Source organism: Monodelphis domestica, chromosome 4 (genome assembly GCF_027887165.1).
Source record: "Monodelphis domestica isolate mMonDom1 chromosome 4, mMonDom1.pri, whole genome shotgun sequence".
Taxonomy (NCBI): domain Eukaryota; kingdom Metazoa; phylum Chordata; class Mammalia; order Didelphimorphia; family Didelphidae; genus Monodelphis; species Monodelphis domestica.
Genome location: NC_077230.1, coordinates 87,725,190 through 87,748,597, shown reverse-complemented (window position 1 = coordinate 87,748,597; position 23,408 = coordinate 87,725,190). Strand labels below are relative to the sequence as shown.

At 40.3% G+C, this 23,408-nt stretch overlaps 1 protein-coding gene across 1 annotated transcript in view; it reads right to left on the bottom strand.

Moving 5' to 3' along the window:
• Positions 1-2,229: 2,229 nt before the first annotated feature.
• SLC49A4 (solute carrier family 49 member 4) overlaps positions 2,230-23,408 on the bottom strand; it is a 159,557-nt gene continuing 138,378 nt past the window's right edge. Inside the window, exon 9 of the mRNA XM_001371935.4 lies at positions 2,230-22,658. Coding sequence (XP_001371972.1) covers positions 22,543-22,658 — 116 coding nt within the window. The 3' untranslated portion in view covers positions 2,230-22,542. The remainder of the gene's footprint in view (positions 22,659-23,408) is intronic.

The window sequence follows — 23,408 nt, the reverse complement described above, 5'->3', positions numbered from 1 at the left end:
GATGCTATGGCTGCCAGGACTACATGGCTGCTTCCAGACTGCCCCATCTCTGTTTTGTGGCATACTGACCTTCAGGGAATATGGGTAACTGGCTCCTCCCAGCACTGGGGACATGGGCAGCCTTGGGCAAAAGGGGAAACAGGTCAAGTATGATGTCTGTGCTCCTTCCACCTTCCTTCTGTTAGGGGTAAAATTTATGGTTGGACTGAAATTTTTTTTTTTTAGTTTGGTTGCCAGGAATTTAAATTCTAAATCCCAATGAAATACTCAAGTCAGAATGGAATTTTATGGTGGTTTATTTACAATAGAAGGAAGAAATTAAGAATGAGAGAGAGGAAAAAGGGAAGGGTAGGTGCCCAGGTCCAGTCTGAATCTGGCAGGAGTTCAGAGGCCTCAGCCAAGGGATCTCTCCAGAAGCCAGTGACTCCAGAAAGCCAAGAGAAAGGGAGTTCCAAGAGATGGACCCTTCCAGAGGCTGGTGCCTCCAGAAAAGTCAAGGAAAGGGGAATCAGCCTTATCACTCACCATGTGATTGTCTAAGGGAAGCAGTCCGAGATCTCATGCTCAAGCTCCTCCACTGACTGTCAAGTTCCACCACCAAGCCCCTTTCACAAGAAGTGAAGCAAAATATAAAGGCAGTTCTTTACATCACTTCCTGTGTACCAATGGTGGCTTAAACTTGGCTTTGGACAGCCCAGGGAGTCAGTCAGTTGTTTCTGATTTGTCACTTGCTAGCACATGGGGGTGACAGACCTTCCTCCCCCACACTTAATCCTTAAGTGGGGGAGTATACATTCCTGGTTGCTAAAATTCTAAAGACTAAGCAGGGTGGAGTAAATCTAAAATTCACATTTCTTGTTCCTTTTTTTATTATTTTAAAAATCTTTACCTTCCATCTGAGAACTGATACTAAGTATTGGTTCCAAGGCAGAAGGGTGGTAAGGGCTAAGCAACAGGAATTAAATGGGTCCAGGATCACACAGGTAGGGGGTGCTGAGGCTAGATTTGAACCCAGGACCCCCTACCCCCATCTCTGGGCCTGGCTCTCCATCTACTGAGTCACCCAGCTACTCCCCTTTCTTTCTCCTTTACAATAGACAAGACATGGAGTGGAATTTCAGTTCTACTACTTATTAGTCAAAGATGCAAGGCAAGTCTTTCTTCTCTGTTGGCCTCACTTGGTTTCTTCATTTGTAAATTGAAGTGTTTTCATTGTTCAGAAGCACCTAACTCTTTGTGACCTCATTTGGGGTTTTCCCAGCAAAGATACTAGAGGGATCTGCCATTTCCTTCTCCAGCTCATCTGGCAGGTGAGGAAACTGAGGCAGAGTTAAATGATTTGCCCACATTTACATAGATAGGAAAAGCAAATGTCTGAGGCTGGATTTGAACTTAAAATGAGTCTTGCTAACTCCAGGCCCAGCACTCTACCCACTATGCCACTTAGCTGCCCCAAACTGAGGTGAACTGGAATATATAAAGCCTTTTGAACTCTTAACACTCTCAGAATCGCTAAGTTAGAGAGAGGATTAAAGGGGCTTCATCTTTATCCATGGAGTACCGTCTGTGGGAATTGACAAAAACAAGTGAAAGGAAGGGAGCCAGGTAGGGATGCTCTCAGTACCACTTCTCAGTCACCTTTCTTCCTTAAGTAGAATTCCCCAGGGCTCTTCTGCCAGTGCCACGATTCTGAATGAAGGGCAAGAAGCCTCTGCTCAGCATGTATGATCCTTAAAAGGGCAGATTCACTGTGTGCTCATTCAATACTCACTCAACCAATATTTATGGCTTGCCTACTATGTGTAAGGCACCGTGGGGAATACAAAGACACAGAAGCCTCCGTGTCTGCCTGCGGGGAGTTTTGATGTCATTCCCAAATGTTATTTGGCATTTGGTTTCTAGAAAACAATAACAACTACCTAAAACCAAACCAAACTAAAAAACCCCTCAACTTGGGGCTGCATTGTTGCATGCACTTTCAATACATTTTCTGTGAAATGCCACGCGTCCTACGATGCTAATATCAACATAGCCTTATTTCTTAACTGAATAATGGCCATTTTAATAAGCATTCTCAAAAGAGATGGTCGGTTTGTTCGGAAACTCAACTACTGTGAGTAATGACCAGAACTGCTGTTCTGTGCTAGAAGTTCTAAGCCATTAAACATTTAATTACTACTTTCCCAAAGCCATATACACACATTACCATTTCGAGGATGTTACACCACAGAGGTTTTAAGTTCATCTTTTATTTTTCTTAATCTTCAGCATTCACAATATGTAAAACAGAGTAGCTTTTTGAAGGAGGGAAGCACCATGTAAGAAACACAATTGCTTTAAAAAATCCCTAATACAAAGGAAACTTAATTGTATATGAATCATGTTTATAGATGTTGACAGTTAAGGTTTACTGCTATCATAAAAAGAAAAAAATACACGACATTTCCATACAAAATTGGCCATAAAATAAAAATCTAGAAAATTACCCCAAAATTACAAAAGTAAAATTCAAAAATTTTTAGTAAAATTTAATAATCTTTACATGGTAAGGACTGTTTAAAAACACACAAACACTTTAAAAAAAACCAATTGGTTCATCTATAGTCATAGCTAAAATGTTCCTAGGTGCATAGAGAAGACAAATATCCAAATCAGAGACAAGGATATGTACAAATATAGCCAGTGTAATCCCCACCGATAACATGGTTTGCCCCCTCTCTTAACCCCACTTCCCACTTAGACCGGCAAACATTTCCAAAACCGTTTACTTTGTCCCACCACTGGGAACGTGCGTGTGTGCGTGCATGTGTATTTATCAGGGCTCGCCCCAGATTCTGACCGGGCACTGGAAAAAATCCAAAAGAAAAGCTTCCTGGGGGAAGGAGGAAGGGAAGAGTCGAGAGGGAAGAGGAATGGCAATGGCGATGGAAGATGGAAGCTTATGCTAGGTAGTGTACTCATCCTATGTTTCTTGCTGTGTGATGGGCTCACAGGACCATTTATGGATTTATAGACTGAAGGGGCCTTAGAAGTTCAACCTCCTCAAACTGAAGTGCAGAAAAGTTAAATCATGGAGGATGCTGAGGGAATTTTAAGGGGTCATCTGGGCCACCCCTTTGCTCTTAGGCAAATGAATGTTTCCATTATCCAGGAGAGCTGGCTAACTATTAACCTACTAAAGAAGTCCAAGGACAGACTTGGGTAGCCCCAGGCGTCAAGAAGTTCATTCTTATGTCCAATTAAACTTTTTTTCTTTAATTAAAGTTTTGTCTGGACACTGGCTCCAAACATCCCTCCCCCAAATTGAATGAGACCTGGGGTAGATGAGATTAGTCTGCCTCACCTCTCCTCAACTCCCAAGACTTTAGAACTAGGGAAAAAGAACGTAAAGATGTTTTGCATGAACACACACGTCTAACCTAGATCAAGTTGCTTGCCTTCTCAAGGAGCTTGATTTTAGCTCAAATTTAGAGCTCAACATTTTGGAAAACATTAAAAAATGGCTATTACAGGTAGTTGGGAAAAAAGAAAAATATTTTTAAAAAACAAGGATGTAGCAAAACAAAAACAACTCAGGGCAAAGGTTTCTTTGTTAAAATGTAAACCAACTCCATGCATGATCTTAGACAAATGGTTTTGTCTCTCTGGGCCTCAAGTTTCTTTAGAAGATAACCTTGGAGGGCTCTTCTAGCTCTGATGTTCTGGGAGTCTATTTAATTTTAAAATTCTTAGGTATTTTAAATGGTGCTTTTTGGGGACCAAACCCAGGATTTCCATCCATGTTAGAAAGTTCTGGGCAAAGAGCTCTTCCCTATATCAATCAGTACAGATGGCAGCTACCCTACAAATGATAGTCTTGGAGAGTTGCTGGGGCAGGGGGAGGGTTAGTGACTTGTCCAAGGTCACATAGCTATAGATGTCAGGGTGAACCCAAGTTTTATTGACTATAACAGTGGCTCCCTATTTACCATATCATAGGGCCATTTTACATGTCATGTGGAAAAACTAAAGGAACCTCCTGGTGAAGCAGATGATTATCTTCTAATATGCATGTAGGTATTGTGAGTGGCCAGAAGGCCACAGAAAAGGTGGGGAGAGCAATGACCAAGGGTGTAGGGAGGGGGCTTGACCCAGGAGGAGCAAGGCCTAAGAGCCCAGGCCAGGAAGGAAGCAGGGTGGTACTAGGGGAAGACCAGAGGACTTGCTGAGTAAGGTAGCAGCCAAGAAACTAGTTTATCTGGGATTCAAAGACCTTCTCGAGCATAAAATTGGGCCCAAAGGCAATATTGTTTTTTCTGGGATTAGAAGGTGGAGGAAATATGTGTATGGAAAACTAACCTCAAAGGTCAAGGTCTAGAAGAACAACAGGATACTTGGAAAGAACCATTTAGTTCTTGAAGGAGGCAGCAAAGAATACTGGACCTGAAGTCAAAAGGCCTGTGTTTCCATCCCATTTCCCCCATTTACACTAGTCATGAAACTGCAGGCAAGTCACTTAATCTCTCCAAGAGCCTCAGTTTCTTCATCTGTAAAAAGGGGGTTAATGGTAGCACCTAGCTTCCAGGGTTGTTGTGAGGATAGGATGTGATCATTATATAAAGTGCTTCACAAACCCCAAAGTCCTCTATAAAAGGTGCCATATCATTATTATTGATACAACTTTCTTCAGGGGGAAAGAAAACTCTTCACTACAAAGGGCTACAGAAATGTGAGTTCTGACTGCTCTGAAGACCAATTCAACGACTATTTGTCAAGTGATGCCTCTTTTCCAGCCCTCAGCTGTAACTCTTGGAGTCTGCTCTGTCCCATGCCCCATTCCCTTCCGAGCTGGCTGTCTTACTGCTCGTCTCTAAGGTTTGCCTCCCTGTGTGGGAAGGAAGCTCAGGGACCATCTCATTCAAGCCATGCCAGAAGAAGACCGTCATCTACCAGCTGATTATGACCTACACACCCACTCCCGAGAAGTGGTACCTCCAACCTTCAAAAAGACTTCTGGAGGGAAGAGCAAAAACAGAGAAAGAAAACTATAGACCCATTTCCCTAATGGATATCAATGCAAAAAAGTTAAATAAAATACTAGCAAGGAGATTACAGCAATGACCAAGTGGAGTTTATACCAGGAAGCAGGGGTGGTTTAGTATTAAGACCTCCAGGGGGCTTGAATTCAGATCCCCCGAAGCAGGGGTTCCACCTCTGAGAGCAGGTTCTTATTGACATCAAACCCCAGGCTACCTTTTTCTGTCTTTTACCCCTCTGACTCCTGGTTCTGCTTGTGGGACCAAGTAGAACAAGTCTAATCCCTCCCCCCCAGGCTCAACATCCCTTGTCTTTGGTTGATCTGTATGGGGCATGATCTCAAGACCCATAGCTAGAGGGGTTGTCTCCTTTGGCCAATCATAATGTCCTTCCAAAATGTAGACGTGAAACTGAACAGAATGCTCCAGCTGAGGTCTGACCAGGAATGGAACCAGCGACTCCCAAGTTCTGGATAGGATTCGTGACTCAAGTATAACCATCTGAGGCTGTGCTAGTTTTCTTTTTGGCTACCACACTCCAACTCTACTCATATTGTGCTGGTAGATCACCCCCCCCCCCCCCCCGGCAATCAAAAATGTTATTTTTCAGAGCAATTGCAATATAGTACAGAACTAAGGGCTTCCAAGGAAAATGGATAAACATGTATTCTGGATATATAAAGTAAATCAAATATCTTTTGTGCCTCTGAGAAAGGAGGTAGAAGAGTAAGGAAAGTGAGTGGGGTAGATGAGCTATTTTCCTTACACTGGAGTTTTTCTGGCCAGCTTCCATCTTCATGGCTGTCCCTAGAAGGATGAAGTTGCTGGAATTCTGCCCACCCACCAAGTGCAAAATTACATCAATTCAAAGTTAGAAGCCTCAGGTCCCACTATAGATTCTGCCACTAAACTGCCTACAAGATTTTGGGAAGTCCCTTCAAATTCCTAGGCCTCTATAAAATCAAATGGTTGGGCTCCTCTAAGGGTCCTTCCTCTTTCAACAATTCTATGATCCTAATGAGTCATGTAAAATCTTTTATTGTCTAAGGATTATAAGACAAACTAATTATCCTGGTGTGTTGTATAACCAAAAACATTAAAAAAAAAAACCAAGCAAACCCTTACCTTCTGCCTCAGAATCATTACAAGTATCTGTTCCAAGGCAGAAGAATGGGAAGGGCTTAGGCAATGGAGGTTAAGTGACTTGCCCAGGGTCATACAGCTAGGAAGTTTGATCCTAAGATCTCCCATCTCTGGGCCTGACTCTCAATCCACTGAGCCACCCAGCTGCCCCCGTAACAAAATATCTTGGTCAGTGCTAGCTAGGCTGGCAACTCAAAGCAATTGTTTTGGCTTTGGTCCAGCTATCAGCTGTTGCTTAGCTGCTTTTGCAGTAGCCCATTTCATAGTGGATTGAATGGCTGGTGTTAGGAGATGTCCCTTCTCCTCCTGCTCTAGCACATTCTCCTCACTTGTGAACTCCCTCCTGTTCTCTCCCCAATTGGGAAGAAGGTCCCAACTGTCAAGTGATTTGACTCAGATAGATCATGGAAAGTTTCATTTTCAGTATTCCAGTGTCTGGACATGGAAGCTTGCAAGAGGTGCATGTGTGTGTCTGTGTGAGAGAAATAGTATTGGTTCCAAGGCAGAAGAGCAGTAAAGGGCTAGGCAACTGGGGTTAAGTGACACATTGCTGGGAAGTGTCTGAGACCACATTTGAACCCAGGACCTTCTGACTCCTGGCCTGACTCTCAATCCATTGAGCCACCGAGTAGGCCTGTAATCCCTTCATTTTTACAGCTGAGAAACTCAGGTCCAGAGAGGTTAGGTGACCTACCCACACTGGGTGTGCCTTCAAAGGCAAGATGTGAACTTGAGACTTCCTGACTCTAAGCCCAGCTTTTTTTTTTCAACTTGTTACATCACTTATTTATTCAATCACCAATTGCTAAGTTCCTGCCATATTCAGAAGTTCTTTCCAATACATTCCACTGTTTCATCAAAAGATGATCTTTTTTTCATTTTAAAAATTGTGTCCTTTCTCATTTTATTTTATTTTTAGGTTTATTTAATTTAGACTATTTTTCTGTGGTTCCATGATTCATTCTTTCCCTCCCCCTCCAGTAGCTAACGAGCCCTTCCACCGGGCTTTACATGTATCATTGTCTAAGCCCAGCTTTTTACCCACTTCATGCTTCCTTGAGAGATCTTTGCACGAGCCCCTGCAGTTTTAGGATTCACTACATCTTATTATTTGTTGAACTCCCTGAAAGTTCCTGGAGTCAGTTAGACCTTATCTTGTAGCATAATGGAATGTTAAGGGATGGGAGGTCAAATGGTTTAATCTTAACATTGTGCTGATGAGGAAAGATTCAGAAAGGGGGCTTGGCCAAGGTTATGCAGGTACCAAGTGACAAATCTAGGATTCTAACTCTGGAGCCAGTGTTCTTCCCATTACAACCTGCTGCCTCCTCAGACAGCCTCTTTCTAGTAGAGAAGAGCAGCTTTGTTCCTTGGCCTCCACTTTATTTTATTTTAGTTTTTACTTAAAAAAATTTTTTTAAGCCCTTATCTTCCATCTTTGTATCAAAGACTGGAAAGGACTAGGCAACTGGGGTTAAGTGACTTGCTCAGGGCCACATAGCTAGGAAGTGTCTGAAGCCATTTTCAGCGCAGGTCGTCTTCCCAAATCCAGGCCTGGCACTCTATCTGCTGTGCTACCTTGCTGCTCTTGGCCTCCATTTTTATAAGACTTCTTTCTACTAAGTCTCCTAGACCTTCTAGGGCAGGAGTTGCCCATTTATTCATTCATTCATTTATTTATTTTAGCCCTTACCTTTTGTCTTAGAATCAATACTATGTATTGGTTCCAAGGCAGAAGAGTGATAAGGGTTAGGTAGTTAGAGGTTAAATGACTTGCCCAGGGTCACACAACAGGGAAGTGTCTGAGGCCAGATTTGAACCTAGAAGTTGTTTAAGCTAAGATTCATGAACTTAAAAATAATCTTAATAACTGATTTTAATATAATTAGGTTCCTTTTTGTTTGTTTGTTTTAAAAACATTATTCTGAGAAAAGGGCTATAAATAGGCTTCACTATACTGCCAAAGGGGTCTATGACACGGGAAAAGTGAAGAATCCCCATTCCAGGAGGTCTGTTTACAGCTACCCTCTTGAAATTTCCATCTATAGTTTCCTTCGTTTCAGGGTCCTGGCCTGGTACCTGCAAACTTGTTTTCTCTAAGACGACCAGAGGAACTGAATGTCCTTCCTTCTCTTTAAAGTGTCATATGGTATTTTGTACACTACACAGCACACACTTTGATGGTAGCTCCTGGGGCTAAAGGGGGGACTTTAAGACCCTGGAGGGCACATGATCAGGATTAGCACATTATTTCTCAGAAAGGGTTGGGGCCCACATGGCACAGATGAACCACAGTATTCCCAAAGGCCATTGGGCCATACAGACATTGATTTATGGCCCGAGCTAGTTTTCTCTCTCCCTTTCTCATACCCTTTTTAATTATCTGCCTCCCTCCTGGAAAAGGATAATGGTTATGAGGCTCTGAGGAAACTTCTCTCTAACAAACAGCTGGGTGGGTGGTGGGAATCCACCCTTTGTAGTGGTAAAACTGAGTTTTAAAATGTTCTGAGGGAAAATAAGGCAGAGTTCCTTCACACACAAAAAGGCCATTTGTGTTAGCAGGAAACCTAGTTTTTAAAAATCCATGGAAACTGACAGGTTGATATGAAAAAGAATTCAATCTTGAAGAGAGAGGGGGCAGAGTGAGTGAGCGAGCTAACAGAGTTGCCAAGAGAAGCCTTTTTCTAATGGGGGGGGGGGATTTGGGTGTATGACTCCACTCTCCCGGCTGAAGCAAGACGGCTATCCCTCGCTGATGCTGGTGGACACACAGCTGTTACTGTCCCCCAGGATTACTGAGCCTACAGGGGCTAAGGGGGTAGCCTGATGCCTTTGTTTCAAGGCTGGTTCGTTCCCAAGATCCCAGATTTAGTGCTGGAAGGGAACGCGGGGATCATGCACTCCAACCCCCTTAGTTTTCAGCTGGGGATCTGAAAGGTTAAATTCCTTGCTCCAAGTTCTAGCGGTAAATGGCAGAGATGAATTAAAGGTTGGCCTTCGAGAACCTTCTAGTAGGAACAAGACCAAGATACGGAATCAGAAAGAGCCATTAGTATAAATACTGGTTCAATTACTGATGAGATAATTGACCTTCTAGTGCAAAATCACACCAAAGCCAGCACCACTGCTTGAACCGAGGAGAGGACTTCCGACTCAACCTCTGATTTGAGGAGAGGGAAAACTAGGGTGACTACACAGTAAGAGGTGCTGAAGTTTAAGGTGAGAACAGTTCAAGGTGTAGGGAGAGGTTTCTCTCAATCTTGCTCTAAACAGTTTTTACTTTGCTGATTTTTTAGTGTTTAAATAATTTATTCCATTTTGTTGTAGTTTTTTAAAAAAACCTTTACCGTCTGTCTATATTGTATATTGGCTCCAAAGCAGAAGAGTGGTAAGGGCTAGGCAATGGGGGTTAAGTGACTTGTCCAGGGTCAGACGACGAGAAGTGTCCGAGGCCAAATTTGACCCCAGGTCTTCCCATCACTAGGCTTGGCTCTCAATCTACTGAGTCACTCAGCTGTTCCTCTATTCTATTCTATTTTAATTTAAAAAGTATATTCTTAGAGAAAGGGAAATAATTGTTGAATTTTCTGCTATTTCTACTTCTTTCAGTTAATCATGCTGGAGCAAAGCTTAACACGAGTCTGAGCCCTCTGAGGCAGGACTATTATTCACCTTGTGGCAGCTACCAGAAGTACAGACAAAGTGAGAGGATTTGACAAGTGCCCACGGAACTCTCCTTAAGATGCAAGGCAAAAACGAACCTTAAAATTGGTATTAACACTCCATCTAAAAAACACGAGGACACCTGAGGGCGCGGGATTCGCCGAGGGTTAAAGGGCGAGGGGTAGGTGCTGGGCTTTGAACCTCCTTTCCCCACCTCCATACTCAGGGCTCTTCCCACTGCCCGTTCTGCCCTGAAACATTAGAACTGTTAAGGAAAGCAATGGGAAATGTTCATCAGCACCAGGAGGGAAGCCAGAGTTGTGGTGCTTCTAACAGCTGCTTAGAGGTCACCGCAGCTGTGAGATGGAGTGTTAGAATGCTGTCTTATTTCAGTGAAGAATATCCTGCAGTCTCTTCTGCTGAGTTTGGTGTCTGAAATCGTGTAAAATATGAGAGTTCCCTGACCTCGCCTCGCCTCCAAGATGGCAAGGGCACAAGAGCAAGTTGAGTCATCCTGCCCCTGCCTCCTGCAGGCTTCTCAATACACTAACAAACACCAAGAACTTGCTCCGACTCTGGTGGGCCACAAGGCTTTGAAAAGTAGCGTAGGGGGCGTTAGCGGGCCCATTCCTAGGCTCTAGATTGGACCACTCTTCGGTGCCGAGAGTCAAATGCGCAAGGGCTGATAATGGACTCTTTTCTATACTTGGGGGTTGGATTCCTGGTGTCTTTGGGGTTCAGAGGCCTTTAGAGCTAGAAGGGACCTCAACGGTCACTGGGTCCAACTCCAATCTTAAAAGAGGGAACAGAAGCCCGAAGAGGTGAAAGACACACAAGAATGAAGTGGCCGAGCCAGGATTCAGCTCTGAATTCTGAGCCTTGCTCGTTGTGTGATTCTATCTGCCTCTGCTTTTACCCCTTCACCTTCATTTCCATCCCTTGTTCTTGACTGGGCCCCACCTCTGAGGGCTAGTAAAAACCTTCTGTGCCTTTCAAAGGAAAACAGGAAAGGGGTTCCTGATGTCAGGGAGAAGAAAGGGAAAGGGAACTCTATAAACCAAAGTGGTCCTATCTCGGCCATAGCACTGATCAGAAAAAGCAGTGTCCTGTGAATTAGGCAGTTTAGATCATTATCTGTACAAGGGCAAAAACAGGACTAATAAAAATAGATGGCACGTATTACACTTAGTTTCAGAAGTGTACTCCATTGATATTTCATTAAGTGCTGCTTTTCAGCAGATGGAATGGGTGGCTGGACAGATGACCTCTCTCAAGGTCCCTTCTAGCCCTATGATTTTAAAAATCGTTTTATCTATTTAGATAAAAGGATTGGATTTTTAGTAGCACATATGTAGGTCAAAGAAGTGATTGATCTGAATCTGTTGGGGGTTGGGTTATTTCAGAACTTTCCTTAACACGTGGTTTCCATGTCTTTAAAAGAATCTTTTTTTCCTTTTTGGGGGATGGGGAAGAAGGGACTATGGCATAGGAGAAGGAGAAAACTAATTAAATTCAGAGGTGGAGAGGTTTTTTTGGCAAATGAAATCACTTTGAAGGATTAGAAATTATGGAAAATGTATGTCATTTTCCAGGTATCTATATTTGCTTTGGGGACTGAAAGCTTCAAGAACAGGTATACTAGAAAGAGATGGATTAATCCATATGACCCAAACATGTTGGCAAGGTTGGGTTCTAGGGGCTCTGGGAAAGGCTCTTTGATACACAGCATAATCTTTTCCTTTCTGAAATTCCATGATTAGGCATTCGTTCCTTTGACTTAATTTTGTTCCCACTTAAAACACACAGCAAAATGTTATCAGTCATTTTTGTATCTGTAGATCTATGAATTTATGAGTCTTTCCTGAAAGCAAGGTTGGCTAGTGTAAACCTTAAAATTTCTTAGACTTTGCAGCCCTTCCTAAATCCTGTTAGACTGAGTAAGGTGGAGATTGGAAGTTCCAAGACCTGGTTCTGTCATTCCAAGTATCTCTATTTTATCAATTCTAAAATCAATCATGACTCAAAGAATTTCCTGTTCTATGCTTAAGCATAGGTCAAAGCCCTTTCCATTGTTTAGCAAAAGGTTTCTGTCCTAAAGTAGTCTTAGGTAGGGAGGAGAAGGACCCTCCCTACCTAATGTTGGAAATGGAGAAATTTCCAACATTCATAAGTCTAAGAAATTTTAAGGTTTACACTAGGGTAGAAGAGCTATAAGGGCAACGGGCACAGGAAGGACAGAGAAGAAGTGGGGAAGCAAAACAGAAGGAAGAATAAAGGAGAAGTGAGGTGGAAGGAGGGATGAGGAAAAACTGAATTCAGCAATTTTGTCTAGCTTGGGTATTAACCTTTATTCTAGGATCTGGAATGTAAATATGGACTCTAGTTCAGCGAGAACAATGGCTGAGATAGCGATCAGTTCTCTAATCCTCCGGAGAAATGTTAGGCTTCTGCATGACAGAACTGCTCCTAGGCTTCTAGTAAATCCGAGAGCCTGCCCTAGACAAAGGTAACCTTGCCATGAAACTGGTTTTAGTTATGGTGTACCCAAAATGGCTGAGCTTTCTGCTGCATTGAGCAAAGTGGTTGGGAGGATCATTGCAGGATCACTGCAAAGACTTTGCCCTGAATGGGTCACTCCCATAGCCATCAATATACTTCTACAATCTCAAGGGTCCACAGCTTCTTCCTGATCAGACCGTGAGTGCCTTGAGGGTAAGAATCCGGGCTTGGGTTCCTTTATATATCTGAGAGTACAAGAGGAAGCTCCCCCAACTGCAAATACACAGCTGTTCCATAAACATGGGCTTAAAAACCAAGCACAATTGCAAAAACCAGTATGCATACTGCCTGGCATCAGCAACACAGGCCAAGAAAAGTCTTTGGCCTGAAACATTGCAGAATTATCAATGTTTGTGTGAATGCTCTATGTCAGTATTACTGGATATTTTGGTGCATATGATTTTTATGTATTTTAGGCTTATGTGACAGAGACAAATTGACTTATTTACTATCACTTCTACAACACAGATGATATTTTTTCTAGGTGAGAGTAAGGAGTTAGTCCATTTTATGTATTTGGAAATTATTTGTGCCCTTTGCAGAAACAATTTGGCAATGGAGACAAATACTGTGATTTTCACACAAAAAAGAGATGCTGTATGTTATTTCAAATTAACTTTGCTGTCTCTTGGTGCCACGCTGCTGCAGAAAAAGGAGTTCAAAGAACAATTGGAATGCCTGACCTGACAGTCTGATTTCTAGACATGAAACTTTGCTTACTTAGAATGAATCAAACCAATCCAATAGATACTTTCTTGGTTTCGATTTGACGCCAGGGAGCAAATGTAGTCCTCTCAATTCACTCTCCTACTGCTATCTGAACATCAGAAGATAGACTTTCTTTTATTGTATTTGGTGAATTTAATAAACCATGCATTTTGTATGAGAAGTCCTTCAGGAAAACAGCTTATCTCCCACTGACTAGAACCTCACAATTCATTTCCTTTTCACAGCAAAGGGTATATGAGGTATTTAACATTTTATGTGCACAGGGATTCCTATTAGGAGAGAGCTTGTTTTTGTAAAGCACCTCCTTATTGACTATTTCAGTAATTTATGAATACTGACAATATTAGGTTCCAATAAATAATGTAGGATTTCAGTGCTGGAAGAGATTTGAGAAGTCACCTATTTCAATTCTCCTGCTTTGACAGATTACAAAGACTACAAACAGGATTATAGATTACAAACAGATTACAAGATATAGTGACTTGTCCAAGGTCACACAGGTAGCATGGTCTAAATAAAAGAGTGCTGGACTTGGTGTTAGGTGAGAAACCCTAGAAAATCAACAAGCCTTTCTGAGTCTTAGTTTCTTTACTTGAAAAACAGAGACCATGTTCATCTCACAAGGTTGATGAGTGACTCAAATGAGGTGATGTGCAAAATGCTTGTAAGCCTTAAAGTGACATATACATGAGAGTTCTTTTAAAGTTACGTGAAAATCTGATTTCCTAAATAAATCCTATTTCAGCCTTTCTCCCACTTTCTAGCACTGATATTGCTCGACAAGCTTTCCTCCTCCAAACAAAGCAATTCGAAGAGATCACAATCCATAAAACTCACTGTAACTAGGTCAGAAACAAATAAATAGATATGAAGACAAGGAGGAAAGTTGGATGGGAGAGAGGAAGGGGAAGTTAGAATTGACAAGAAGGAAGCTAAAATCTTGTCCTACTTAAAGTTCATCTGTTTCATCAGCAGCATGAGACAGAACCACTAAAGTGCCAGATGAAGCATACCCAGAAGCTGGATTTTTAGTTTGTAACCAACTAGGAAATGTTAGAATAGGTTCTTGATAAAAATAAAAAAATTTTTTAAAGAAAAGGAACTGTACAATGTTACTCATTCTTCCCCAAGATATAGAGCATTGCTTCCCATAGTGTTTGATTTCTTCAGCATAAATTAGGGACCCAAGGAATAGTATTCTCTGATATTCACTGTTTAAAAGTTAAAGATGATCCTCACCACTAAAAAGTTTGTCACGATATTAAAAAAAAGAGTGTTATTGTTTGGAGTGAGCTAGGCTAAATGAAAATGCAAACCATCTACCCCTAATAGGACAAATAGAGACTACTGCATTTTGGCATGGTACCATTTAATCTCAGAATGCAATAAAAAGTTAGATAGCATATTGTCTCTAGGCAGATGTTCTTTACCCCTCTCCCCCGCCCCTTTTTTAATGGATCTTTATGGCAGTCTGGTGAAGCCATAATGTTTTTAAATGTATAAGATAAAGTAAATAGGATAGTAAAGGAAACTAATTATATTGAAAGAGTTATCAAAAATAAAAGTTCCCTGGATGAAAATAAAAGCTCGTGGTCCCCATGTTAAGAACCTCTGCCCTAGGTGAAATGTCCTTACATATAATTAACCCTATTTGGGGTACAATCTTGTTTGGAAGAGGAAATACTAACTGACACATATATAAGCAAGTTCCATGAAGTCTCTGTGGCATTCAGGGGATCCTGGGTCTGCAAAGGCTAACTTAACAGAGAATAAGTAGGCTTTGGCAAGTACTATCATGTGGAGAAGAAGTAAATTCCGGGTGTCTGATGTGATTTTGATTTTGGACTGACTGTCCAAGGACCGAGTTATAGCTTGGTGAGAAGAGACTCATTATGATTAATTCCTGTGGCCACAGAGACCCATAAAACAAAAATAAAAAATCTTTATTCCTAGGCAGCCGCCTCCATTTCTGTGGTGACAGTTAGAAGAATGGAGATAAATAAGGACGAGGGTGCTAAGAACCATACAATTTGTAGATGTCTACAAATGTTAACTTCTTCTGTAGTTACCCTACATGGGAGAACTTTGCCCAATGACAAGCCAACTGACAGACTGCTAGAAGAAGTGCAGTATATCAATATTGATATTCTTGGGACAGATGAAACCAGGAGGCAAAAAGAAGCTACAACAAAATAGAAGGAGGGCCTACATGTTTTATTTGGAGAGGGAGACCAAGGATTTGGCCAAGCTGATTTCATCAGGTTCCCTAAAGAAACAAGAAACGTGATTTCTCGTGCAGCAGTCTTCTCTGCCTGTAGTCTGTGCACAAGATGAATATAAACACCAGCAACAACAACAATGCTGGGAAGATAAAGCAGTTCATATGCTAACATTTATACCATACCACGTGCCCCAAACCAAATAAATGCGTACCCTTGGTATTTGGGAGGATAGGTCAGGAGTATATCAAAAAGTATGTGGGGAAATATGGCTCAGGCTTGAGAGATGGAAAAGGCCAAAGGCTTATTTCAGACTGTTGAGAAGTCTCGTGCCTACATATCCTGAATACCTTCTTCCAGAGGAGAGTTGGAAGAGGATGGAGATAGCAAATGCCAAATGGTTTCACAAAGAATGAAACCAAATATATTTAACAGATAGGGAATGGCTGGTTACTACGACTGCCAGTCATATTGGAATCAGCTTTTTGCATTCAGGTAAGACTACTGAAAAAGTCAAAATCAACATAAAAGTTGGAGTATAAAAGATGGGAAGAGTGCAATACCTGCAACCCAATGTACTCAAAGGAACCATTAAAGTGAAAAAACAACAACCAGCAAATGGAAAAAGGCAATGTGGCTGACCTTGGCTGTCACTATTTTTTGCAAAGATTTAATAGAAATAAAGCATTTGATTCAAAGAGGAGGCCAGAAATCATGTTTAGCCAGCAATCACTTGGTCTTCCTGCCAAGATAAGAGAAATACCAGCCAAGAGCAACAATAGCTTAGAACACAAACTCATTTGTATATTAAATATGGAGGCTGATGGTAGATGATTGCAGGCAGTATCTCATAAAACAGTGAAAAGCAGCAGAAGCGAAAACAATTACAGAAAGCTTTTTGTAAAACCCTACTGGGTTTTCTCATCCTGGGAGAACTGAGAAGTGAATCTGCCAGGACAGCAAATGGAAAATGGAACAAATTTGTCATCATTTCTATGCCAATCCATATTCATTATCAGTAAAGGTCAAACTACAAAATTTGGACCCTAACACTTCAGCCTGTACTATAAGTTAAGAGAGTACTTGAGAAGATTTGGGAAGAATGGATAGACTACACCAAATGCACCCTGAAGAAATCCATAGAAGTGATACTAATCTCCAAAGGTATTGTTTTAGAAGTTATCACAGAGAGAGGAAGAATAGAAAGAATGTGGATAACGTTATTTTTGATAAAGTGACTGAGAACATCATTTACTCTGGACCCATATGCCTATCTTCTTGACTTAATACAATCTTTATCAGAATGATTCACACACATATTGAGGGTATCCTTGATTCAGTGAGTAGGCCAGAAATCTTGTTTAGCCAACAATCTCTTGGTCTTCCTGCCAGGATGAGGGAAATATTAGCCAAGAGTGACAATAGTTAAGAATACAAACTCATTTGTATATTAAATATGGAGGCTGATGGTAAATGATTGCAGGCAGCAGCATCTCATAAAAGAGTGAAAAGCGATAGATATGAGAAGAGAACGGACAGGTTTCTTATAGAATTCTCTGCAGTAGAACACATCTTTATAATTATACAACTGCCTGAAAGGTGCAGAGAATACAAGATCCCACTGTATAAAGTCTGTTGATGAAAAAAAAAACAACAACCAACAACTGATTTTGTAATGCAACAGAACATCTTTCATGGATAGATATCAAGTAATAACACTAGTAATAACTAGTGGAATTGCTTGTCAGCTCCAGGAGAGGGGAGGGGAAAGGGGAAGGAAAGAAAATGAATCATGGAAACATGGAAAAATATTTAAAAAATGAAATGAAATAAAACCTCATACATGTGTTAATATCACATTTCAAGATTCCTTGAAAAATGTAACCAGAGAGATCTTAATGGGGATGATGATATGTTATTTACATCAAGCCATAGAACACTACAGGAATTCTTCAAAGAGATCCATGATCACTCAAAAGAAGTTGGCCCAAAAAATGACTTTTGTGCAGACTATGATATACTGTTGGATGGTCAGTCCACTGAATTCACAAAATCACAAAAGCTCAGTGGCCACTACGTTCAACTTGTAATTGAACAGGAATCCTCTCCATTAACTTACCAAAGTGGCCATTCACTCTTTGAAGATTTCTGGGGAGGGAGAGCAGAACTGATTATTTCCTAGAGTGCCTATTTCATTCTTGGATAGATCTAATTTTTAGGAAGCCTCCCCCTTCTATCAAATCTAAATATGTCCCATGCTTCTAATTCTGCCCTCTGGGGCCAAGTAAAACAAGTCTTATCATGAACATATTAGTACATACATCTGGGAAAAATATGGTAGATGGACAATGAAGAAGGCTCGGTTTTGAATAGAAGGAATAAAGTTGGCTAGATTGCATTTAGGAAACTGCTTTAAATGACCTCAGTATGATCCCTAGAACAAAAATCTCTATTTAAAACCCCACCACAAATGTTCTCCCAGCAATGCTGTCAGGTTGTGAATCTTGGAAAACCCTAATTCCTCAAGAATCAAGTTGTAGATGACCTATTGACTACAAGTAGGTCCTAGTATTATTTCCAATGATACTCAATGAACAGAAAGTGGAATAAGGGATATCATAAAGGAAAGGGATGATGAGAAAAGTAGGAGGAGGGACTGGTGCCCACAAAATGTAAAAATGACCCTGTGGAAGGCCTCCAACATATCAGGGGGATCTATGAGAATAAATAAGAATCACAGGATGAGGATAGATAATTGCATCAATGGAAGGAATTCTCATGTTGATGAGATTATAGTATTGAAGCATTAACTAACATTCCCGGTTCAATTAAAAAGTGTGTTCACATACATTATTTCTTTTGATCTAAATCCTGTGAGGTAGGTAAGGCTAGCAAGATTATTGCCATTTTAAAGATATGAAACTGAGGTTCATTATAAGTTCAGGGATTTGTCCAAGGTAATATGACAATTAAGTGGTAGAATCAGAATTTGAACCTCGGTCTCCTGACCCTAAGTTAAGTGTTTTTTCTATGACACTAGGACATCTCTAGGAAACTCTCTATTGAAAGATAAAGTTTGTTAATATGGCTATGAAAGAGTTTCCAACATATTTCAGTTTCAAAAGCGATTTTGAGGATTCTGCCTGTGGTATTCAAAGAGAACATATTCACAAAGAGAACTTCACCAGAAGTCAAGTCACCTGGGTTCTGGTCCTGGGGCTTAAACTGACTAGCCCTATGATCTTGGCTGCCTCTTTATCTCTCTGGTCCTTGGTTTCCTCATGAGTAGAAAGTGAATGATAAAGACACTGAATTGCTTATATAAGAGGATTGTTGGGACCAAGTGAGATATATGGAATTGCTTTCTAACTATAAAGTTCTATATAAATTTCAGGGACCTTCCCACTTTTCTACCATATAAAGTCTTGGAGAAAAATGATTGTCAACGTCTTTTCCAGTTTTAACATTCCAAGAATATATAGAGAATTCACAATTACACAGCATTTAACAGTGTGATTTTGAGTAAATGGGAAGGTTGCTCTGATTTAGTGAAAAGTCTGAATTATAAAATAGTTTTGATTTATATATCCAATCGCCCACTTTTTGGTCTAATCCAGATTATTTTTCACTGTAAGGTTACATAAACATTTGACAGCCCTCTTTGTGATGGGGAAATGTCCCATGGGACTGGGGTAACATGAGGGCAACATGGGATAAAAGAAAATGTCCTGGATTTGGAATTAAGATCATCATTTCAGTGTGTTGCTAAGGAAATGAATATATTTCACGTTAACCTAAATTTTCTATTTGGCTTGTCTTTAAACTCAAATTAAAAATGGGGCTTTTATCTTAAAAACAAATAGCAAAATGCTTTCTGCGATTTAACAAGAGGAGCAGAAAAAATTGACTGAAAGGTAAGTAGTGTTTAATATCTTCAATTAGAAGATTCTGTAGTAAATATATTTTAATAGCTGAACTTCATATATGCAAATCCTAACTTCTTCCTTCAATAGACAGATGTGAACATAGGATGATATTCAAGGTCTCTCTCAAGCCACATACATTTTTAACACACACACACACACACACACACACACACACACACACACACACACACACAAATGCATTGGTAGCCTTTTGCCTTTTAGGAATGGTGCCTTCGTGTTTAAGTAATAATAGGCATAGGTGCGCAAATTTGACCACTTTCACTGTGGATACTGCACAAAAAGATCCTACTTGTTAAAATGCAGTCTTTCTATTGGTATGGCATATAATCAAGCTGGTTCTGCTTGTAGTACAAATTAGCTTCTCTTCTACATTGTTTAATTTACTAAAACTACACCTTTCTATGGAATCCTGTATTATTCCATCCATCCCAATGCACGATCTAAAGGTCTTCTAGAACCAAGGGTGCTTATGAAGGAAAAGAAATAAAATCTCAACTGCACAGAGTAACTTCAATCTCTGTACCTTATTGAAGGTCATGACATCGTAACTGCATCGCTACCATTAACTCATCTTTTTATGAGTTATGAGAAAAATTATTCATAAGCACGACACAAGATGCTAAAATTAGACAAGTTCTGGTGTGGTGGAAGAAGCACTAAATTGCAAGATGGAACTAGGGGTCTGGTCCTGGCCAGACCTCTTATTGCCTTTGTGACCTTCTGTAAGAGACATCTTCCCGTTTCTTCCTTTGTAAAATGAGGAGCTTGGACTAGCTGACCTTTTAAGGTTCTTTCTAGCTCTACCACTTCATAATTCTATGATCTATCTCATTCATATGGTGTCCCAGACAGTCCCCACTATATTTTGAGGCACACTGTTAGAAGCAAAAATAACAAGAAGAGAATGTGATTTTTTTCCCCCTTACTGTTGAGCTGACTTGAAATGAAGTTTTTTTTTTCCCTTTTATTTTTAAAAAGCTGTTTTTCCCTAAATCCTTTTGGCTCTTTCCAATAGCTTTCCCATATGAGGCTTAACTGCTTGGAAGGAAAAGCCCTGAAGTACACTGATCTTACAGAGAACCAAAGACCAAACTCATTTCATGCATGCTGCTTAACTTACAAGGGGTTATCTGTTAGGTGACAGGGACCTACCATCAGTCCTCACTTGGACTGGGTTGGTCTGGAATCAGTAAGTTACCTGTGTATAACACTAGATACAGTGTAGACACCAGATTTTTTTTCATAAATCCCACTCAGTTCTCCTTGTTGTAGTGTGATTTCAAAAAGCCATTATGTGTAGAAGACTCACCAGAAAGAATTCTTGCTGTAGCAGAACTTTATATACCAGATTCCTCAACTGCATAATTTTGGCATTAAATATATCTTTACTTCCATCAGTTCCCCTGACACTTTCACTACAAAACAAGGATTGTGGTTTATCCCGCCCTTGAGCAAACGGAATTAATTTTTGAAATTCTTATTTCCCATTTACTAAAGAAATCATGGTCAACTAGAACACAGGCTCTTAAAAGTCCTCCCTTCTTCTGTCCCCCCAACAGATTCCTTTCAGGGCCAGAAAAGTAATGCCCAGAGAGCACTGAGGTTGCAGATGGAGACATATGCAAGTGACTGACAAGGGCTATTTTTAGGTCTGGGGCTAAGAGGAAGACAACCAGGGTGTTGCAGCAGTCTCAGCTCACTCCTGTGACTCCTCATGGGGTTGGGGCTGTGGCCAACAGCCCTGCAATTCTAAGCACAAAGGTCAACAGAAAGGAGGCAGAGGGAGGAGAAGCAGAGGAGGCTGGGTTGGGTATGTACGTGGGGGCAGAGGGGTGGTGTAAAATGGTGAGCTTTGATCAACTCTTTCTTCATCAGGCTCCTTCAATGTAACCCTTCCTCCACCTCAGGCAAAGACAAAACAATTCTGCTTAAACAAGGTTTGGTTAACAAAGAAATCAAACCAAAAGGTAACAGAGGATGGAGAAGTCGTCTTTTTTCCCTTTGATTTTCTTCTTAGAATGTCTGTATGTCCCAAACCCATCATACTTCATGTCACTGAAAGATCTGCCTGACAGGTAAGCACTGGATTCTTCTTCAGAAAGCTACCATCTCACAATGGGATAGTCCGAGAAGCACAGATGTGCACACGCGTGGGCGCATGTACACACACACACACACACACACACACACACACACACACACACAGAATATATCCAGAATTGAATACTTTACAAAACAAACTAAACTACAAGATTACAGTTCAGAAATCACCAGCAGACTGACCACGTTTCAAAGTGATTGAAAGCTATACGTTATGTCCAGTTAACCAAAATGCTGGTCATGGACTTTCCACTTTGCACTTAAATCTATGGAATGGGAAGACAACATTCCTGTGATTTGTCATTTCGCTATTAACAAAAGCACTCTATACTGATTCAGAGGAAAAGGATTTAAAATACTGACAGTGAACTATTATACTGAAAATGAACATGCTAAAAATTTAGGAAATCTGAACTTAAAAAAGATATTTTTTAGAGTAGAAGGGGAAACAAAATTATATTTCACAGTAAAATAAAACTAAGGGTTTGAATCAAAGATAAAATGACAGATGTGCTAGAAAGCAGAGTCAACAATAGGTGCAGCTGGAAAACAGCTAGCATTTGGATTAGTATACTAGGAGCATCTGAAGGGGTTTGGCCTAATTAAAAATAAAGAGTCAAAAAAGAAATGGTTTTATTAGAAAAAAAGTAATGCACAAGTAGGTCATTACTCTAATTTATACATCTGTTGGCCACTTTATATGAAAATCTGGTACATGTTTTAAACTTCTAAAGAAGTTACTGGCATTTTTCCTATTCTGATCAGTGACTCAGGGAAGGAATCTTTGATAGCAGAGGAAACTGAACCTATATTACCCTTTAGTTCCTCCTTATAACTACATTTAATCACTTAGTAATTCAGCACTTGTAAAAAAATGGACTCTCAGCTGTTTGGGGGAGTGCTTTTTCTTTTTTAAAAGAGAGCAGGCCTCTAGCCCAAGATTCAGGCAACTGTATGTCAAACAGATATATTTAAAAATCCTCTATTACCACTCAAGTCCTGCATTATTGTTACCTAGTAGTAATTAAATAAACATAAAAATAAAAATCTGTACCCTAATAAAATCTCCGAGAGTTTAATCTCTTCTCTTCCCCCTCCATTTAGTTGTGCAATTCCAAGCAAATGTCTGGATGGCCAGTCTCTGTAAATCCCTCCCAGTCTGGGCTCTCAGACTGAGACAACAACATCAAGGTAGAGTCTATCATAGGATTCCCTGAAGCACAAAATGAGGAGCAGACTGAGCAAACACGACCCAGGAAGGCACCAGTTGAACCAAGACAACTCTGTAAAACAAAACAAAACAAAACTTGTAGTTAAAAAAATGCAGGTAATACACTTGCAGAATGTCAGCCACAGTTATCAGCAATCTACCTGGCACTCTAAAAAAGCAGTTAAAACCAAACTTACCTGACAGACTGGAAACAGCTTTCAATAAGTACTGACAATCTGGCTTGTGACTGAATGATATATAACACAGATTCTGGGGCCTTGCTGTGGAGTGCTTTTAGTCAACATTATTGATGACTTTTCACAGATGACTTTAGGGGCAAAAAAATCTATCACCTTCAAGGGAAAACAAATCACCCTCAAATGTCAATTTGTTAATTAATTTTACAATGCCTTCTATCATGTTTCCAAGTGGAGTCTGCCTCTCTCCAAAACTATACTCAGTAGATAAATAACTAAGTGTGTTAGCTTTTACAAAAGAACAGCTCTACTCTTTGGGTAGGGAAATTAAATCGTAGTATACATTTTAAAATTATCCACTGAAAACCATTAATAAACAGAAATAATCTGTTTATTATTATTATATTATAATATATATAATTATATATTAATAAACAGAAATAATCTGTTTGTTATTATTATAATCTATAATAAACAGAAATAAGCATATAAAACAAAAAATAAAATCTCTAGTGTTTAACAAAGTTGAAACAAATTAAACTATAAGTAAGTAAAAAATGTTTTTTTTTTCTGTGAAGTTCCCCCAATGGGTATGGAGTTTTGATTCCTTGGCTAGTTTTATGCAA